This window comes from Sparus aurata, chromosome 6 (assembly GCF_900880675.1).
Source record: "Sparus aurata chromosome 6, fSpaAur1.1, whole genome shotgun sequence".
In the NCBI taxonomy this organism is placed as follows: domain Eukaryota; kingdom Metazoa; phylum Chordata; class Actinopteri; order Spariformes; family Sparidae; genus Sparus; species Sparus aurata.
In genome coordinates, this window is record NC_044192.1 from 1,963,411 (window position 1) to 1,984,725 (window position 21,315).

At 44.4% G+C, this 21,315-nt stretch overlaps 1 protein-coding gene across 1 annotated transcript; it reads right to left on the reverse strand.

The window, feature by feature from the left end:
• Positions 1-11,182: 11,182 nt before the first annotated feature.
• Positions 11,183-19,836, reverse strand: gdf5 (growth differentiation factor 5). Its single transcript, XM_030419049.1, has 2 exons — positions 18,334-19,836; positions 11,183-12,674 (listed from the first exon to the last, which is right to left on the reverse strand). Exons 1-2 carry the CDS (start codon positions 19,181-19,183, stop codon positions 11,713-11,715), a joined length of 1,812 nt encoding a protein of 603 aa, XP_030274909.1. The 5' UTR covers positions 19,184-19,836; the 3' UTR covers positions 11,183-11,712.
• Between the last annotated feature and the right edge of the window lie 1,479 nt (positions 19,837-21,315).

Genomic DNA, 21,315 nt, shown 5'->3' on the forward strand with positions numbered 1-21,315 from the left:
AGGAGGATGGATGGAAGGGAGGAAAGAAATTAAGGAAGGAATCAAAGAAAGGTAGAAGGATGAATAAGGTAAGGAAAGAAAGAGAAAGAAAGAAAGAACGGAAGGAAGGAAGGAAGATAGAAGGATGAAGAAGGAAGGAAGGTAGGAGAGAAAGAAAGAACAGAAAGAAGGATCGATGGAAGGAAGGAAGAAGGAAAAAGGAGAGAAAGATGAGTAGAAGGAAAGAAACAGGAAGAAAGAAAGGAAAGAAGGACAGAAATAAGGAAGGAAGGAAAGAAAGACGGATCGATGGAAGGAAGAAAAGACAGAACCTCAGACGACCTGGACCAGAACTTTAACTGGATCAAGCAGCTGGCGTCGACCTCAGAATGGCACTTAGGTGTAAATGAAGGATAAAACAAATGAGCCAGAAATCCAAGTGGCATAAATAAGGAAACAGGAGGGAAACAGCTGTTGACGGTCGCCGTGGTAACAACACGGTTGCTGCTTCTGCTCTTACACTCAGCGAGCCGGCAGAACTGAATGGACCTTCTGTATCTTAACACGGAACATGTACGCCTCAGTCAGAATGCTTTCCAGGCCGAGGTTAGCGCTGAAAAGAGAGAGCTATGTTTTCACAGCAGAACAGAAATCGTGGCTTTTTTTTTTTTCTTTCTTTCTCTCAGTGATTCCTGGAGGAGGAGGAGGAGGAGGAAGAGGAGGAGGAGGAGGAAGAGGAGGAGGAAGAGGAGGAGGAGGAGGAGGAGGAAGAGGAGGAGGGCGAAGCTGCTCGTCTGCCAAGGCTGGAGAGGCTGAACTCTGGGGAAGAATACCCCCTTCTGTGCTGTACATTCAGACTGTAACCTGTCCACACACACACACACACACACTCATCCACACACACACACTCACACACACCCATCCACACACACACACACACACACACACACACACTCACACACACCCATCCACAAACACACCTTACGTACATTCCCCATCTCATGAAAAGAAAACGCACATACGAGTTCCCCAATAATATGCAAATAAAAACCATTACCTACACACACAAACACACACACACACACACACACACACACACACACATACACACACACACACACACGCCCACATGCATGCTGGGAAAGACACACACAGCTGTGGACGTAGGTGTCATACACGCGTGCCAGATATAACCGCTCTGTTTTTCTTTTGGCGCGGGCCACATGATAAAATTCCTCCCTAACATCTGTCAAGGAAAACCACAACCGCGTTTACTAAAAGAGTTAAACGCCGGTCAGCTCGGCCAAGCCAGATCTGATAGCAGCGCGAGAGAGAAAACAGAGGAAGAGGTTTGGAAGGAGATGTGGTGGTAGAAACACATATCCCGAGGTCGCAGGGAAGACGGACACATGATGGGATTAATGTGATTATCAGAATATAAAACCTGCTCGGCATCCGGTTCTGTGTTCAACTACTGATGCCGGCGCTGCAGGTCAGCGCTCAGCATCTACCAATCACATCACAGGTTCAACGCTGCTCATCATCAGGTGTCCTGTCGCGCTCGATTCAGTGAAAAGCAGCGAAACGAAACATCTTTCAATCTCTGTGGAGGAACATGTGTGATACGAGCTGCAGTACACGATGACGAAGCTGTATTTATCAGAAGAAAGTCGATGAAGATTTTCACAGATACTTCTTACCTTAACGGTGTCTTCATCGGCTCTTTTTGTTATTTTGTAAGAAAAAGAAATACGATCTGATTCAACATCGCTTTAGTTTCTCGTACTGTAACCTGTAGGACCCAAACGATCGAGGCAGGCAGGTAGAAAAACCTAAAGAGAGACTTAACAATGTAAAACCGAAGACCATAAATCCATGAATACGCTGACGGACACCGGCCGGGCTGAATCTAAAAGACGAAACAAAAAAGGACAGAAGACGAGCAAACACGATGTCCTGCAACTGTTGGTTCTTCAGCTTCATGTGTGCAAAGATACACTCATGTTTCCACCCTTACATGCAAAACACTTGGTCAACTTAAATTAAGAGTAACCAGACTTTTAGCATTTATTTCTCTGCGGCATCGTCACCAAGAGGAGGGACCACAGATGTATTCAACATCTGGACCAAACGTGACATTTTGCATTCACTTCATATGATTATCAGCTGACGTTCACATCAGGAGGTGATGATGGTCGTGACGTTATTACAACCAACAAGGCTTTGTAACAGCCAACCTCAGTCTGAGTCTTAACACTGGATATTTTTAATGACACCTGGAGACGTTTCCAGACATTTTTGTAGCGAAACAAACCGGCTTTTCTTTACAGGACGTCGGATCATCTCCGTCTGTGATCATGGCGACCAAAACAGACATTTTAAGACAAACCAGAATGTTTTCTAACTTTCAACAAGTGATTTTTGTGTCTCAAACTAATCAGAGTATAATCACAGCGTTGTGATGACAGAGAAATAGAGAATATAACGTAAACAAACGTGTAGTTTGAACTCCACTACGTTCTGAGCTAACATTTAGGTAGGAAGGAAGGAAGACGGAAAGAAATCAAGAAGGAAAGAAAGAAGTAGAGAAACTATCAGTTAGCAGATCATCACCTGCAGACTCGTGTGTTCGGCTTGAAATGAGAAGTTTTAAATCGTTTTAAACCTCAGATAGAAAAGACTGTAGCTGTAGCTACGAGCCTCACAGAGAGTAATCAGATTACAGTTCGAGTGGGGGGAAAATGTGTGATTATCAAAACGCAGCGCTCACACATTAAACCGTGTGACGGAGATGTGGAACACTAACCTCGGACAAAGTAGTTCAGGTCTGCAGCTCTCAGTCAGAACACGAGCCTTCCGGGTCTGTACGGACCTCTCCTGGGACACACACACACACACACACACACACACACGCACACACACACACACACACACACTCAGAAATGCTTTTGCAAGCAACATCATTGTTAAATCGTGTAATAGGGGCGACCATTAAAGTTGTATTCAATGAAGTTAAGCCCTGTTAAACAAGCCTCTCTGTTCAGCGTGTACGATGGAGGGCATATGGTTCTGATTACGCGCGGAGGGGAAACACAATAGCCCTCTTCAACCGGGTTCTTGATCCTGTTCACTTGGATTCGGCCTGACACTTTGCCACAATTCCCGGCCACAAACAGCGACAAGGAAACCCGAAACCCGTAAACAATCCAATGTTTCTGCTTTACTACGGATTTCTGGGCTCGAGAAGGCGAACCGCAGAGTTCACTACAACCTAATCTGATTATGGGTTCTGCGGGCCAAAGGCCGAGTGGGGACGGCTGTGGCAGGAGGCCAGCAGAGCTGCAGTATGGAATAATATGGAGAGTCCGTTTCCATAACGTTCATTTTCAGAAGAAAAACACTTTGAAAGCGTCTGAAACCAGCGATCCAAACAACGACTTCAAGTTCAGCTTCACCCTTCAGCACAGATTCATCTGACCTTCATGTGATTTATTCTGCTAGCAAACAAAATCCTTCCATCCGATCCGAAATCCAAAACAAATTAAGAAACTGGGGACTTAAAATGTCTCCACACAGCTCGTGGACGCCGTCTGAAATGGACGGACGAGCTCGACCGCACGTCAAGGGTGTAATTATCGTTTCAGAATCAGAATCAGAAATCCTTTAATTTCCCGCAGACGGGGAAATATGTTTGTCGCATTTGTGTGTTTTTTATTCTCTTCAGGATCTCGGGGCTTCTGGAAACTTGGATGAAGTCGGCGTCTACTTCAGTAGCTCAGGAGAGAGCAAATGACTGAATCGTCGTTTCTTTGTGAACTGCTCCTTTAAGGACAATGTTTCCGCTCAGCGACTGGCGTGGCCGTAACAACAAAAAAGACACAAATGACAAAGCATGGTTGTTGAATTTTGTGATGTCATAGACCTTCTTGAAATGTTTCTTTTGGATCGGATCTCTAACGGGCCGCTGTTCTGGTTCTGTGGCAGAGATGAGATGTTGCTGTTGGAGCGATCGCCGGTGATACAGGGACGGAAACAACAGCGCCAGTCGTCTCAGCGAGAGTCTAAAAAACAAGAAGCTGCAGGAATCATGACGTTCATCCACCGAGAACAAACGAGGAAACAGTTTGATGCTGCAGAGTCTGAACAGGAAGGAGGTAGTTAAAGGTATATTCCGGTGTAAGTTTAATCCATGGTCTAAATCACTGTGAAACTGTGTTAGACTCCCTCTGGAGAGATCAAGTTAGCAGACTGCTAATTTACGGAGTTTTATCAACCTCAGAAACGACCGCACGACAACAATACACTGCAGTAAATGGATCCAAATATAAACCGCCACCAAAAAGCCACAAATAATGCTCAGAACAGCACCAAACTTCAGCAACAGTACAAATAGGGTCTCAGCACATAGTCCGGGGCATCTAACCTCCGCTAGCTTAGCTGGATTTCTACTGAAAGCTAAAAACAGATTTCAACTCTCCTCCATCAGCTTCCGGGTCGGGGAAGTCCCGACGCGACGATTACCGAGTGCGGTTAGAAATGCTCAATTCCGTTCTTTTCCCTGTCCGCTCTCGATAATAACTGTTATAAACTGGCAGGTAAGACACATATGAACTTTGATTGCTTTTCCATGGAGTCATAATCATACATTTTCATCCATGAGCCGCGGAACTCTACTGCACTCGGTAATCGACTCGTCGGGACTTCCCGTCAACAGGAAGCTGCTGCAGAAGAGTGGTAAATTTAGTCAGCTTTTCAGTAGAAATCCAGCTAAGCTAGCGGAGGTTAGATGCCCCGGACTATGTGCTGAGACCCTATTTGTACTGTTGCTGAAGTTTGGTGCTGTTCTGAGCATTATTTGTGGCTTTTTGGTGGCGGTTTATATTTGGATCCATTTACTGCAGCGTATTGTTGTCGTGCGGTCGTTTCTGAGGTTGATAAAACTCCGTAAATTAGCGGTATGCTAACTTGATCTCTCCAGAGGGAGTCTAATACAGTTTCACGGTGATTTAGACCAGGGATTAAACTTACACCGGAATATCCCTTTAAGTTTTCAGGCATTTGTGCAAAACATCTTTACAGAATGAGGAACGTTAATGAACATCTGAACGTTTACATCCAACATGAGTCGAGCTTCAGAGCCGTCCGTGATAGGAGGAAAAGAAACATACCGTGAAGTCAATTTCCCAATTATGTGTCATTTCCTGTCGAGCCAACACGCTTTTACACCGTCATAAATCATATGAGATATCCGTCTCCATAAATCATACGTGGAGATTTAAATCAGCTGTTTGTATAATCCAGCGCCTGTATCTCAGATGGACTAATGTGTTGGAAATGTGTGATAATTAAAGCCAGGCGCTCTCTGTGGGGAGTTCTGTTTCCCAATGTGCATTTAACAACAGTCCGCCCAGAACCTCCTTCAGCTGCTCTCAGCGCTGCGGGAGCTCTGATCCGTGGGACCGGTTCTGCTCTCATGAACAGAACTCCAGTCTGAATTTTGACTAGATTGTTTTAAACAGGCGACGAATGTAGATTAAAGGAAAAGTCAGTTATCATCTACTCACCGTCGCACAGAGCTGCAGGAACGAGTCCAAAAACCCAGAAATCAGTTTGTAACTACATAAAACACACCAGAAAATAACCTACATCTGAGTTTAGCGTTTGCTAACGAGTGTCTGAATGAGACTATAGAGGTTGTCGGGGACATTAAAGGGATATTCCGGTGTAAGTTTAATCCCTGGTCTAAATCACCGTGAAACTGTGTCAGACTCCCTCTCCAGAGATCAAGTTAGCAGACCGCTAATTTACGGAGTTTTATCAACCTCAGAAACGACCGCACGACAACAATACACTGCAGTAAATGGATCCAAATATAAACCGCCACCAAAATGCCACAAATAATGCTCAGAACAGCACCAAACTTCAGCAACAGTACAAATAGGGTCTCAGCACATAGTCCGGGGCATCTAACCTCCGCTAGCTTAGCTGGATTTCTACTGAAAAGCTGACTAAATTTACCACTCTTTTGCAGCAGCTTCCTGTTGACGGGAAGTCCCGACGAGTCGATTACCGAGTGCAGTAGAGTTCCGCGGCTCATGGATGAAAATGTATGATTATGACTCCATGGAAAAGCAATCAAAGTTCATATGTGTCTTACCTGCCAGTTTATAACAGTTATTATCGAGAGCGGACAGGGAAAGAACGGAATTGAGCGTTTCTAACCGCACTCGGTAATCGTCGCGTCGGGACTTCCCCGACCCGGAAGCTGATGGAGGAGAGTTGAAATCTGTTTTTAGCTTCACAATAGAAATCCAGCTAAGCTAGCGGAGTGTTAGACCATGGATTAAATTTACACCGGAATATCCCTTTAAACGTCCTCACAGCGAACACAGAGACTCATCTACTCACTAGTCCGTCTTTCGTCGCTTGTTGTGGGATTGTTTTCATCGGCCCGCTTGCTTGTTTCTCGCGATATCTGGCAACACTGTTTACAACTTGTACATTGATCAGTTTATAGAAAACCTGGATAGTAATTGTGCAGTAAGACTCTTAGTGGTCATGTGACCATGATGTCGTCTGTTTGTAGCCTAACATTAGCTTCTTACTGCTACACGTTTAATAATTTTCCACTTTTAAAAGTCGCTCTGTTGGATGTCAGTGTCGGTCCAGATTAAAAACTTTAGGATGATTCATCTTTAATCTTCTAACTCTTTCTAGGTTCACGACCACATACCTCAAATCTAATGACGTTCCCATCAGCTTCAGATATAAAAGCACATGTTAGCTTGCTAACACGCTCAGCTGACAGCAGATGGTGAACGTGGTGAACATCACAGCTGCTTGTTTAAAAACCAAACGATGAATCGATCCCGTCGCCTGTACGACCTCTGAGATCCCTCGTCGTTCTTATTATTTCTGATTCTTTCGTTTGATTTGTTGGTGGACGAAAAAATACATCACAACCTGAAGAATGATCAGGACGATGTTTCTATGTCTTTCTGTGATGATCTGACAAACTGTTTATGTGAAGATCGCAAAAAATGCAAACCTCTTTCTCTTTTTATCCAAAGTAAATGATTGTTGCCTCGCGGTACCTCAACAAAGAGATTCAAAGTTTAAATGTGCCAGCAGAGTTTGGACTCTATGCAGCAGATGTTTTTCTATCTCAGTAAAAAGAAAGTTTTTTTCCAACATGCTGAAAGAAGTCGAGTGTTTACATGGATTTTCTCTGCGGGTCGACCTTGGGTTTGTAAAGTGGTTCTGAGTCTGGGAAACACAACACTGTGAATCTTATCTGTGACTGGCATTTGTTGAGCGCGGCTAAATTTAGTTCTGTCAAGTGTGAGTGAACGGGTTCGTTCCCACATCTGAAGAAGAATGAGCCGATTGTTAAACCAGCACACAAATCACAAGCGCCGTAAATCTCCGCCTTTTGAACAAACATGTGTTTCATTCAGTTCAAAGATAAACAAATTATAAATCTCTAGAAGTGATAATGGAGACGTGGCGGCGGTTTGACTTTAAATACGTAGTTTTATTGTGTGTAAATGAGAAGAAATGTGATTTCACAGCTGCTGCGAGACGAACACGACTGCTGTCCTGAGCGTTAATGAGCTGCTGCGGGATGAAAACACAAACTGAGCTCCTGACGTGAAGCCTGACAGTCAGATTTATCCTCTCGTGTTCTGCACTCTGTAATCTCTGATCCAGGATCTCTGACCCGGAGCTGCTAAATGTGTTACAGTTGTTTAACTGGAGTTCTGCTCAGCCTGTCAGTCCAGGAGGCAACAACACTGGCATGCCTCAGCTCTGATTAAAGGAAATGCTTACATCACTCCGTCTCCAAGAGAAACAAGCTGCTCGCTCGCTCGGCACAGATGGAATCATCCAATGGGTGAGGAGCTTTACAAGGGGCAGGTAGACAGGTGCGCTCGCTGAACAGAACGGGTCGTCGGGTCGCGACTGCAGCAGTGAGATGTTTCGACCACAGGGATGTTGTGACGTGAACGCAATGGAAGATTTAGCAGCTGCGTGTCATCAATTACACCTTTAAAGTAAAGTCAGCTTTTCAAATTCACAGTGAAACGAGTGTTTATCGCTCAACTAGCAAAGTTTAGTTTCATGGCAATTCTTCGATTCTGCAACACTGATGACATCATCAGTGCCTAAATTCTTTGCAATTAACGTCCTCCGTTATTTAGTTATTTAAATGGTTTAATTACACGGCTCTTCTTAATGCTGTAGAATGCTCCATTCATTTGAATGGGCCTTCCCAACGTTCGGTGGTCAATTATTTTCGTATGTTGCTAAGCATATTTGCTAGGGGTGTGCCAAAATATCGATACTATGATATATCGCGATATTTTGTCTTGAGGTACGTTATCGATACACTGGTGCCAAATATCGATATTTTAAAATGTAAACAAATATTTTTGTTGGCCCACCACAACCCCTCTTCGGAGGACAGCTTTATCTTTATTCAAACATAGGTATACAACCAAATAAAATTTAAAAAATGGTTTAAGTAGCTCTGAAACCCACACATAGATATTTAATGATAGTTGTAGTCAGTGTGTGTTAAGAAGAGACGCTGTGTAATATACTCTTTGTTTACTTGGCTGTCATTCCTGTGAAATGGATTCAGTGCAGTCAATAAATTCTGAATTTCTTCAGTGACACAGATATCGTGATGTATCGTGGATGAAATTTCTTGCAATATATCGATTATCGCAGAATCGCTGTATCGTGATATTATCGTTATCGTGGGCAAAATATCGTGATAGTATCGTATCGCGAGGTACCTGGTGATACCCAGCCCTAATATTTGCCCGTCGTCAAGGAAAGTGGCCTTTTTGCCTCTGATTCACGTATTTCGTATCACTCCGCTCTCTAAAATCTTTGCTGCGTAAGTAGTCCGGTCACTTTTCACCCCAGCGTCTTTGGTCGCTAAGCTGATCTGTAGTCTGCTTCATATCGGAAAAAACTAACTCCTAGGACACTAGTATGGATGAGTTTCACATTAACTTTAATATTCTCGGAAAATACAGTGATTTCAACTCTTGGCAAAAGGCTGAGTTGTCTTCACCGGTCAAGAAAAGAAAAAGAGAGGAAAGCAGCGAAGAGGGAGAAGAGAAAGGGCACAAAGTTTTGGATGACAGAGACGTTGATGAAAAAGAAGAGGATGGACAGAAAAAAGAGCAACAACGAAGAGAAAGAATAACGAATGTTCTGTTCAACGTCTTTGTCGTCGGTTTGGTGAACTAAACGACACATTGTGTGAAGTTTTTTTTTTCCTGTTGGCAAGTAGCCGTGTAATAAGCGAGATAATGTATATATCTTACGTATTATGAAGCAGATATTCAAATAAAGAACAGCGACGCAGGAGAGAAATCACAACATGCTCGTTTGATGGGAGGTCGTGGCAAATGAGGGTTCGACTCGGCCCGGTACCGATGGGACCAAACAGACTTTTTGATGATCCATATCTGTGTGTGGTTTGCAGAGACTTACATGACATTAACTTATTAAATTAGGAAGCTAATCAAGAAAGAAAAGCCTCTTGGTTTCCTCGTAAACTTATCCTCATCTCCTGTCTTGCAGCAGTGTGTGAAACGGACCACAGAACCACGTTCAGCCGGGTTAAATCTGCCATTTGGCTCCTGAAAATCTCAAATTCCTCTGATAGTTTAGTCTACAGAGCCCGGGGGGGCAGAGGTTCACACTGATAGCAGTTTGGAGCTCAGTCAATTAGACATTTTTTATTGAAGAGTAGTTTATGCAACTTTCCCACATGTGGAGCGGGTCAGATCAGCACTCCATCACTGGCCTGTATTTATACATCACAAATTCTTTACATGCTTCATAAAAACAGTCTCGGATCGGGCAGATTACTCTTCACTGTACGTCTGAGGGGCGAAGGCACGGTGGCAGATAAGTGCTGGACAAAAGGGCATCTTGAGTATAATTCACTAACATTCAATAGCATTTCTGTTACACACAAACTTTGTACACCAATCAGGACGCAGATACAAATCTGAAGAGAGAGAAGAAGAGCAGATCAGATGTACGTGAGAGTGTTTGTTCAGTCAGGACTCTGTTTCCTTTCTGTCGTCTTCCTGACGCGTCCTGCTGATCAGCACCAACACCAACATTACATCACCTCCGTCAGTTTCTCCTCCTCTGTTTAGTCTTTAACTGTCTCTGGTATGCAGTCTGATAGTCCACTTGAGCGTGAGGAGTAATGTCTGTAGCAGAGCGCTGAGTTCGGTACACACAGTTTAACAGCGTCCATCTCCCAGTTTTAGATTCGATCGTAATATTAACAAACAAACAGTCCTTCTTCATCCATCTCGCTCTCGTTCACGCCTGGTGTCAACATCTGTCCTGAGTGATCCGATCACACCTGGACAAGCTCTCTGATGTCACTTCCTGCTCTATGTGAAACAAACCCGTCCATCACTGAGACAAACAGACTCCATGTTTCTGCTCAAAGACAGAAAGAAGTTCATGTAGAACATTTGCTGAATTAACAAGAAGGTCCAAATAATGCAGAATGAGTCAGAGACAGAGTTTCACAGAGTTTATAAAGTGTCTCCAACTCAACAACTCACTAAACTGACACATTTGTTAAGGGAGTCTGGGGACTTTCTCCACAGGGACAAAGAAGTAGCCTATATTGTTACTGTTTAGTGTCTTTGTAACATGTGACATGTTTAGATCAATAACATGTTTCTTCTTTCATAAATGGAGTGTAGATGGTGAAATCAGTGTAAACAGTGTGTTCAAACAGCTGATCAATGTTGGCAGGTAAGACTTTAGCACTTTAGACACAGAAGCAGACAGGCTGGTACAGACATGCTGCCACAAACTGACACTTTTTACAAGGAGACAAACAACTTCAGCTGAAAGATTTAATGCTGAATTTACAACAAGGACACAATGACTTACAATCTGTCACAGACACAGTTTCATAGTGTTTATAAAGTTTTATCCTACTTAACAACTCCTAAAATTGGCCGATTTGTTAAGGGAGTCTGGTGATATTGACTTAATGGTTCATTTTATGTTTTGCATTTAATGCCGAATTAACAAGAAGGATGATTAATGACTAAGAATTTGTCAAAGTTGTTTCACAATAGTTATAAAGTTTGTTTTAACCCAACAACTCCTAAAATTAGCCAATTTGTTAAGGGAGTCTGGTGATGTTGAGTTAATGGTTTATTTTATGTTTTGTATTTAAAGCTGAATTAACAAGAAGGATGATTAATGATTAATAATTTGTCAAAGTTGTTTCACAATGGTTATAAAGTTTGTTTTAACCCAACAACTCCTAAAATTAGCCAATTTGTTAAGGGAGTCTGGTGATATTGAGCTAATGGTTCATTTTATGTTTTGTCTTTAAAGCTGAATTGACAAGACGGCACCAGTGATTTAGATTCTGTCAGTTTTGGTGTTTCACAATGTTTATAAAGTCTCTTCTTACTCAACAACACTTAAAATCAGGTGATTTATGAAGGGAGTCTGGTGATGTGATACCTGAGTTACAATTCTTCTTCTTCTTGTGTCAGTGGAGTATGCGGCCCAGACCACCTTTGAGGTGTGATCAGATCTCAGATACGTCCTCAGTGTGTCTTGGGTTTGTTCACACCTGTACTCAGAGCTGTCCACCTGTGATCGGATCACTCAGGGTGTCGGTACCGGGTCAGAACAGCCGCTACGTCTCACCTTTCTTTGCTACCTGCAGCCACACGACTCCACCACCATGTCCTCATACTGCTTGTAGACGACGTTATTGGCTGAGTCGATGTACAGAATGCTGATCGGACTGAGTCGTGTCGGGACGCAGCAGGTCGGCGGTGTCGACTCCGGGTCCATGGAGTTCATCAGGGTCTGTATGATGGCGTGGTTGGTCGGCTCGAGGTGCGAGCGGATGGGGAAGTCGCAGACGCCATCGCAGTGAAAAGCCTCGTACTCCAGCGGCGCGATGATCCAGTCATCCCAGCCCATCTCCTTGAAGTTCACATGGAGTCGTCTCCGGTGACACCGCGGCCTTGTCTGGGTCTTCACCAGCTGATGTTGGGGGAGGGACTGCGGCGGCGGCTGTAGAGTTTTTTTAGCGCCTCTTGTGGCGGGAGCTCGACGCATCCGCCGCTGGGTGAACAGATACTCATAGACGGTTTTGTTGTCGTGGCCCGACCGCGCTTTGATCTCGTTGTAGAAAAGGTCGCGCTTCTTGCTTTTACCGAACGCCAGGAGGAAGGCCTTTTCCTTGTTGGTCCTGCCGGGTCGGGCGAACCCCAGCAGGCGCAGGTCCAGGGGGCGACCGGCTCTGTGCTCCAGGGCCTCCAGTTCAAAGCAAAGCTGCTGGTTCTGCTGGTTTTTGGCGCCTTTGAAGGCTTTCCAGATATCAAACACTTCCCATTTGCTGCCGAATCCGCCTCCACCCAGCAGATCCTCCAGGGGCTTCATCTGGAGCAGGACGGCCTGTTGTTTACCTGACGCACAGGTGTACAGCTTCAGGCACGGGGACGAGCCACCTCCTCCTCCGTCAGCGGCCGAGGATCCCGTTGATACTCTGCGAGGGTCCGACAGACGCTTCCTCAGGATGCGCAGCTCGGCCCCCAGGAGTCCGTCTCGCTCCAGAGAGCTGACGTTGAAGTGATACCGCTGTCGTCTCAGCTGAGGCCCGCGCTCGTCTGCAAGTGACACAAAGACACGGAAACATGAGTCCAGACTGACAGAATGAAAGATTCACACTCAGGAGCAGATACATGATGTGTGGACACATAAAGAGTTCAGGTGGTTTGAGTTTAATAAATCAGTTTGGGCGCAAATCTGTTAATCTGTTAAATATTCCGGTGTAAGTTTAACAAGGAAGCTTCTCGGGTGGTGAGATTTGTTTATCTATTCCGACAAATCCGGCAACGATATCAAATGTTTGATGCCTCGAAATATGTGCTGAGACCCTGTTTCTAATGTTGCTGGAGTTTGGTGCTGTTCTGAGCATTATTTGTGGCTTTTTGGTGGCGGTTTATATTTGGATCCATTTACTGCAGTGTATTGTTGTCGTGCGGTCGTTTCTGAGGTTGATAAAACTCCGTAAATTAGCGGTCTGCTGGCTTGATCTCTCGAGAGGGGGTGTAACACAGTTTCACGGTGATTTAGACCATGGATTAAATTTACACCGGAATATCCCTTTAATAGTTATTTTCAGAGCTGCATTCATACAAGACGTATAAACTGATCGATGACAGGATCACATGAATCGATATCGGATCGTTTAAATAAAGATTGATATGATTGGAAAACATTTATTAATCTACAGACGCACTTCTGTCTGCACACGTTGGAGTTTCTGGGACTTCATGTTGCATTCAGGTGCTTCACATAAAATCAGAAATCTCATCTCGATTGGCCGTGAAGGTTGTTAAAAATCAGAACAATGTCCAGTAAATATCTCTGTCAGATTTTAAAGGTCTGCTGTGAAGCATTTTTAATATAACATTAATAGTTTTGTTTTCATGAGTGTACAATCACCTGAAACTAAGAATCGTTGTGTTTTCGTTTTTTCCTAGAGGAGCTTTTTTGAACGTACAGTCCGCCATTTTTCTACAGGAGCCCAGAGCGGACAAACCAAACACTGAAAAACCATTTCATTAGATTATTAAGGTCAATGTTTCTATTTCTAATAATACAACGCTTAATAATACAAACGATTTAAAAAAAAATTAATTATCAGAATAAAATGTGTTTTTCTTTAACCACAATATCCCCAAACTGGATCACTGTCTTTGGGTTTTGGGCTGCTGGGACATGAAAACATCAGCTTGGGTAATTTATAACTGACAGTTCATAGTCAAGAGGAGCTTCTGCACATCAAACACACACACACACACACACACACACACACACACACACACACACACACACAGACACATCAGGAGGAATGGGGCGTTTGGTGGTGTGTGTAGTGTTTTCTTTGGTCGTCAGTGAGGGAAACCAGCGAACCTCCATGTCCAAATGAAATCCAGCAATGAAATACACACACACACACACACACACACACACACACACTCCAGCAGCAGCACTTCTTCTCACGTCATCCCTCCGCCTCCCCATCCAGGACTTTAACTTGCATTGAAAAGTACATTAGAACCAGACAGGGAGACCACATCGGACTATAAACAGGCCTGTTAGTGCGGACCTGCAGCGATTCACCACCGACGGACGAATAACCAGCATCTGCTGTAGAGGAAACAAACCACACACACACACACACACACACACACACACACACACACACACACACACACACACACCCTGGCCCTCTTCTGTGGAAGATCTGATTAAAGCTCAAACTGAGGGTTTTAAAACAGGAAGTGTTTACAGGATGTCAGTTCAGTCAGACTCTCCGTCGGCTGTAAAGTCAAAGTGAAACTAAGTTGTTGTTGTTATTGTTGTTGAGTAATCAGGAAACAATCTCACACTGTAAAACGTTCGGCACCGGCTAAGATTTAAACATATTAGATCGGAAAATATGAAATGAATTATCTTCACATCACGATCCTCCAAATCCCAGATTTGATTTGACTTTTTGACGTCACGTTTCAATCAGATTTTTGATTTTAAACATTTTATTCAGCCGTGTCATGGAATCAGAGCTCCGCCTCCTCCAACTGTGACAAATATGAACATGTCGACGTTGTAAACTGAGCGATAACGATCGACAGCAACCTGACACATGTTATCCTGTCATATTTCTTAACAGATTATTGTTTTTTGGTTTTATAATCTGCTCATTTACTGCAGAATTTGTTATGATACACTTTTTATTTAGTATTTAGCTTCTACATGGTTGTTTTGGAAATATGTACATCGTGTCAATAAAGCCATTTGACGAGGAGAAAGAAAGAAATTGTCTCATCGTCACTTTGATTTTTAGCTGTTGGTATTTTCTGATTCTGGCGTGAGAGTCTGGGAGGTGAAGCACCGCTCGTCTGCTCCTCCTGGAATCAATTAAACAAGCAGCTGCTGAGCCACAAAACAGCAGGAAATCTGATAATAAACACGTTAACAGATCAAACCAAGAAGAAAAGAAGGCGAGGAGGAGAACTAATAGGGAAGATTTATTGATTTATGTCATTTTTTTGGTGCAGGAAATGTTTTCCAAGAGAATTAATAACTTTAAAACAAGCTACGTACGCTCGATTGTACTGTGTGATAACCTGAGTGTCGAACATGAACTCAGTTATTGGATTCCTTTATTATCTGTCTGTCTGTAACTCGGTGTTCACAGGCTGGTTTGGATGGACTTAACACAGTTTGTTAATCATGGCCGCACCCGTCCCTGGTGGGCGCTAAAGAAAGAACGAAAGAAAAGAAAGAAAGAAGGAGAAGGGAGGCGAGTTGAGGTGTCAGGCCATCAGTTACACCTCCAGCATGCGGAGGAGGTCACCAGCGATTTGCTGAGGACACACTAAACAAATAAAGCGCAAATTAAAAGTACATTAAGTGCTTTCAGTGTAAACCTTTAGCCGGGCTAAGAATATTAAACTGTGGTCATTTAAACATTGTTTCAAACAGTTTTACGCCGTTAAGATAACATTACACAGGGCGGCCGAGCCGACCGCGGCCCAGAGGAGTGTTTATTTACCCTCCAGAGGCCGTAGATCACTGACAGACCAGATGGCTGGAAAACACACACACACACACACACACACTTACAGAAACCAGAATGTAACAACACACACACCTACATACAGGATCCAGATCTTAAAGCTCCTGGAAACATAAAGTTCAGCTTAAAACTCAACTGATGTTTTTCATCAGGTGACGACTGATCGATGAGCAAACAAAGCAAGATGTCTGTCTGTCATTCATCTCCAGAACTGTTCGGTCCGATCTACTTCACACTTTGCAGGTTTGATGCTGAGGACTTGAGGATGTGACACATTTAATATGAGTCAGATTTGAACAAACAGCGGGGGGGGGGCGGGGCCTCAGCGGTCTGACCTCATGGAAGCTGAGCTCACATAAGATCTCATGGGGAAGCAGACGTAAACAACATGACGTGCTGCAGTAACGAGTCACAGTGAGAGTAAAAACAAATGCAGAGTGAGTCTATGAGAGATTTTAAGTCACTATCGACAGCAGTATGCTAGCTAACGTTAGCCTGAGCTGACTCTCTCACCGGCCGTCTTCTGCATCAGGAAGTTCTGACGTAATCATCCAGACTTTAAATCATAAATGTTTGATATTATGAGTCTGTGAGCTGCTGAGGAGGCTTCAGACTTGATCTGTTGACCCAGAACATTACCGGATCACCAGGTTTGGAGCGAGCGCTGAATTAGTTTTCAGAATGAAAACACTTCCTGTCTCACTTCAAACCACAAAACGCACAAATTCAGAAATCTGTTGTGTTGAATAACCAAAACTTCGATAACTTTGGCTGCTAAGTCTGCACAGTAAGAAGACGACTGAGGACCTTAAAGGGAGAGTACAACATGCTGCTTAGCTTAGCATTCACAAAATATGACTCTGCACATCTTGTTTAATGTAAACCTGCCATTTAAAAACATCACAGCGCTCTTTACACTTCGGTTCAGCCTGGATTTAACAAAGATGTATTTTTGCATCGTTCTTCTTCTCTGACTCTCTGCAGGAAAAGCTAACATGCTTCTTCCCAAACTGTTGAACTGCTCCTTTAACGAACACTGCGGTGACATTCGGACGTGTGATGTCTCTCTCAGCTTCCTGCAGCTTTGATGTCAGCTCCAGCACACTTATGAGTAACAGTCGTCTCTTTTCCCATCGTTCCCCTCCAGATGTTCAGTCGTGTCTACGTTCGGATCATTTGCAGCGCCGCCCTCCTCTGCTAACCTCCAGGCTGGCGTCTGACCTGCAGTCTCTCCCTCATCAGCACCACTGACACTCTGCTGTGAATCATGTTCTCAATAATGACCCGAGAAACAATAATCAGACGATGAGCTGCTTCAGGTGTCCACAGACTGAAGACATGCAGTAGCGATGTGATGGACCGCAGCGGAGTCCGGTTATGTCTTTAAATCACAGTGATATTCCAAATGTGTGATAGTTTAAAGTTAATGGAAAACTGTAAAGGTGCAATATGGATAATCTCCCAATTCAGGATCAGCAGCACCAATGTTTTCTTTCCCACTGAGAATAAACGTTTCCAAGAGACGTCAGTTCAGCGTCTGTGCTGACACGAAGAACCAGAACCAGAACCTTTTAACCGTCCATGTGACATCAAGTTATTACAATGTGTAGTTAGACATTTTTCAACTTCAGTCACAGACATCTAAAAAGTCTTTAATGACGGGAAAAGCTACAGGTTGGATTCAAACTCCTGGTTTTAAGCTCGGCCTGCGTGAGGCGCGCACTTTACCAGGTGAGCTACTAATCTGCTTAAATAAGTTCCATGTTTTGGTTCATCGAGCCCACTTGAAGACAGCTGGAGACAGCTCACCTGGTAGAGTTCAGGTATCATTCAGACTGTTGAGTTTAACACCAGTCAAGTTTTTATTGCAAGCTGAAGTTAGATTTCATAAAAACTCAATCTGAACCAGAAGAACTCCTCCAGACGTTCCTGTGATGTCGTCACCAGTGAAGCAGAGACACTAAAAAGATGTTGTTTCAGCTAAAGTGACGCTTCACACATTCGTGATCATACTGGAGCTCCTGTTAGCCTGTTAGCTCAATTAGCCGTGCAGCTACCGGGACTACCACAGGGAGTTTTGGTGATTATCATCGCTAGCTAGACGGACTGCTGGGAGAAAGATGTTTTCAGGCCTGCGGCTAGCTGGCTAACATGCTAGCAAAAAAAAATCAGAACTTTTTATTTCTTCACGTTCTGTGGATAGTTTTAGTAAATGTTTTGATGTTTTGACCTGGAATTCTTACTGATTGCACCATTAAACTATTTTTAATTTATTTTTTTTAATATTCAATATTTGTAATATTAATTAGGATTATAATACAACACAGAAAAATGTTTTTTCTCCATCAGTGAATAAAAATAAGGTCCCAGAACAGTTTGAAGGTAGAAAGGTGGCAGGGTCCGCCACGTGTAACAAAGTATAAGTTGTTTTGTCCTTTAAGATCAATTTGTTTATTTAGTTTATTCAGTTATGAAAAGAAAAATATTTTGATTATTCAGTTTGTTTATCAGCCACTGAGGATCTTAATCTCCTTCTGTAAAACTACAAACTGCTCCTTTAAGTTCTGGAGCTAAAAGATGGAGGTTTTGTTCCAACCAAGAGAATTAAAGTCACATTTTCTTCATAATAAAACTCAGAGTGTGATTCAGAGACGGAGCCTCGTCACAGGTGTGTTTACCTTGTCCTCTATCCACGAAGCTGGTGATGGTGTTGGCCAGACCCGCTTCATGCAGCGCGCTGCTGTTCAGGTCCCCGGAGGACAGAGACCAGTACAGAGACAGCATGTAGTCGTGAGGAGTAACCAGCGGCTGTTTGTGGTCGCTCACTTTCGGGCTCTTGCTGCCGGCCCCCCGCTGCGCCACCGGAGCGGCGCTCTGCTGCTGTTTGTGCGCAGCGGCGGCTCTCTGCGGAGACGCGGTGCGCACCGGAGCGGCTGCAGCGGCTCTAGAAGCAGCTTTCCCAGAAGGTTTCCCCGGTGAGCTTCCCCTCCCGCCTCCGACAGCCGCAGTCCCGACTCCTCTCCCCGCTGCATGTGCGCTTAAAGCGGCGGGAGCGTGCGCCTTCCCGTCCCCGCCGGGCAGCCAGGAGCGCGCCGCCTCTCTGCGCCCCAGACTGACCGCTCGGTCCCGGTGCTGCTGCTGCAGCTGCGCGCGGTTCACCGGCACGGCTCCGGTGCGCGGCGCCGTGGATGTGAGTTTACTTTTAATAACAGTCGTCTCGCCTTTGATGAGCGGCGGTCCTGCGCGGATCCGCGTAATCCTCGCCGGACTCCCCGGTGCCGGTTTCCACGTCCCAGCAGCGGTCACCGCCTGCCGGCCCGCAGCTGGTGCCGACCCACCGTCTCCTCCGCCGGTCCGCCGGTGGACTTGCTCTCCCTGCCCGCCGCCTGCCGCGTGCTCCGCTGCCTCTCCAAGCCGCTGGTGGTGGCGCTCGGTCGGTCTGGTCCGGCTGAGTGAGCCGAGGACGGGGTCCAGGTAAATGAGAGTCCAGCAGCTGAGCAGAAGAGAAAGACGCTTCACAACTTTCATCCTAAAGCCCTTGTGCCTTCTGCCAGGCCGTCATCGTAATAAAGCGCAGTGTGTTCAGAGTTAATTGAGCTGTTGGGTTAGAAGCAGAAGAGAGAACAGTCCGGTTCGCTCCCAGTCTCTCATCCTCTGAGCTGCTGCTGCGCTCCGCCGGCGCTGAGCAGAGTAAAGAGCGGCTCTCCGGTGCGCAGCGGGCTGTGGACACACGCGGGGCTGTGAGCGCGGAGATGTGGACTGTAGCTGAGCTTTATGAGATGAAGAAACAAACCCTGCAGAGCCTTATCCTCCCATCCGTCCTGTGTCAGAACCATAGTGCTGCAGAGATCCCGTCCAGAGCGCAAATCCAAGAGAAGGCTGAGACTCGCAGTAAACCGCTCCGGCTCGGTTCTGCTGGATATCTCCTAAGAAACTTCTTTAAATCCCACTTTTTTTTCCAAGAGAGGCAAGAATGGCGTAATGCCGCTGCCTCCGTGGTTTTTTTTTCTTTCCTCTCTTTCCCTTCAGAGTTTGAACTCCGTCCAGTGAAAATATTTCGCTCACACACCAACCTGCAGGTGCTCCAAGAAATCCTCCAGCAAACCTGAGCGCAGGAATTGGAAACGGAATTCCAGCGCGCTGTTTTAATTACCGCGTGATGTCATGCTGTCCAAACTCATTTAACAGCAATATTTCTTGTCAAATCTTCCTCCCCTCTTTCCACCAGTGAGTCACTCAGTGCAGCTGAAACACAATGTGGCACAAAGCACACCAGCAACCCCCCCAACACACACACACACACACACACACACACACTTACAGCAGCACAAAGAAAAAAAGAAAAAACTTGCATTATGTCATTTAACGTTTAAAAGTGAGCAATTTTTCTCTACACTTCTACTTTTCTTCAAACACAAAAGGTGAGAGGGCTGTCACACACTCACACACACACACACACACACACACACACACACACACACACACTCACACACACTCACACACACACACACTCAAACACACACACACACACACACACACACTCACACACACACACACACACACACACACTGTGACAGGAAAAAAAATAACTTGTTTCCATAAACTGTCAGGGAATTTTAAGAGAACTTTTAAAAGTTTGCTTGAAATTTAAAGCGAATGAAAACTCTGTTATGTAAAGCATCACAAGCGAAGTAAACAGAGGTTGGAGGTAAACAAACCAGGAGACAACATGAGAGAGAAATCTTCAGGAGTTCCTCTCCACAGGTCAGGTTGTTCTTGTTCTTGCATATCTGCAAACATCAGCCGTGTTGCATGCTGATGAAGAAATACAATGATTATAAAGCAGACGGTGGAAACAGCTGATCGGTTGTGTGAGCTAAATGTTCGTTATGTCAGAGTTTACTCTGCAAATCTGTGTCCACCAAACACTCTGGTCATTCACTCTGATTCATAAAATAATTAATACCACCTGAAGCACGTATACAAACGTTTTTGTGACGTTTTTTACATTTTATTTTGTCGTTTCCATAAAACTTTGTAGCGTGATATTCTTCAAAATGCTTCACATCAACAGTAATGTCAATTTAATATAATCATAATGACCCGGTGGTACTGAGTGAACTTTACCCAGTATTATTCATCTCAAACTCGGTTCACAAAGTTTATGAAATAAACGTAATTCAACCGTTAATGGATCGAATGCAAACAACAAACACATTTACATATTACACTGAGTGTTGTGATGAAGGCTAACGTTTCCTCGAAGAAGGAAAACAAATACATTCCCACAAACTAAGCTGAGTACATTCACTTAAATATTCAGAGAATCCTTCCTTAAGAGTCTGAGGCTGTTGTCATGGTAACCTCGTCTCCCTGTGGACCACATGACGTCCTCCTTCACTCCTGATGGACACCAGCCAGGATTCAGCCACCGGAGGGCGCTGTGACGTGGATGTGAACAAGTGATTTTTGTGACTCTTGTGACTTTCGGGTTTCATCTGTTCGGTCATAGAAAATAAATAAATATAAATAAATAACACAGATTTTATAATAAATAATAAATGAGAAATGTTTGAGAGTCGAGTCTGTGAACATCCACGTTTCTCCCCTTTTTCATTTTCCTCCCTTCGCTGCAGGACGGGGGACTTGGTTTTGATTCT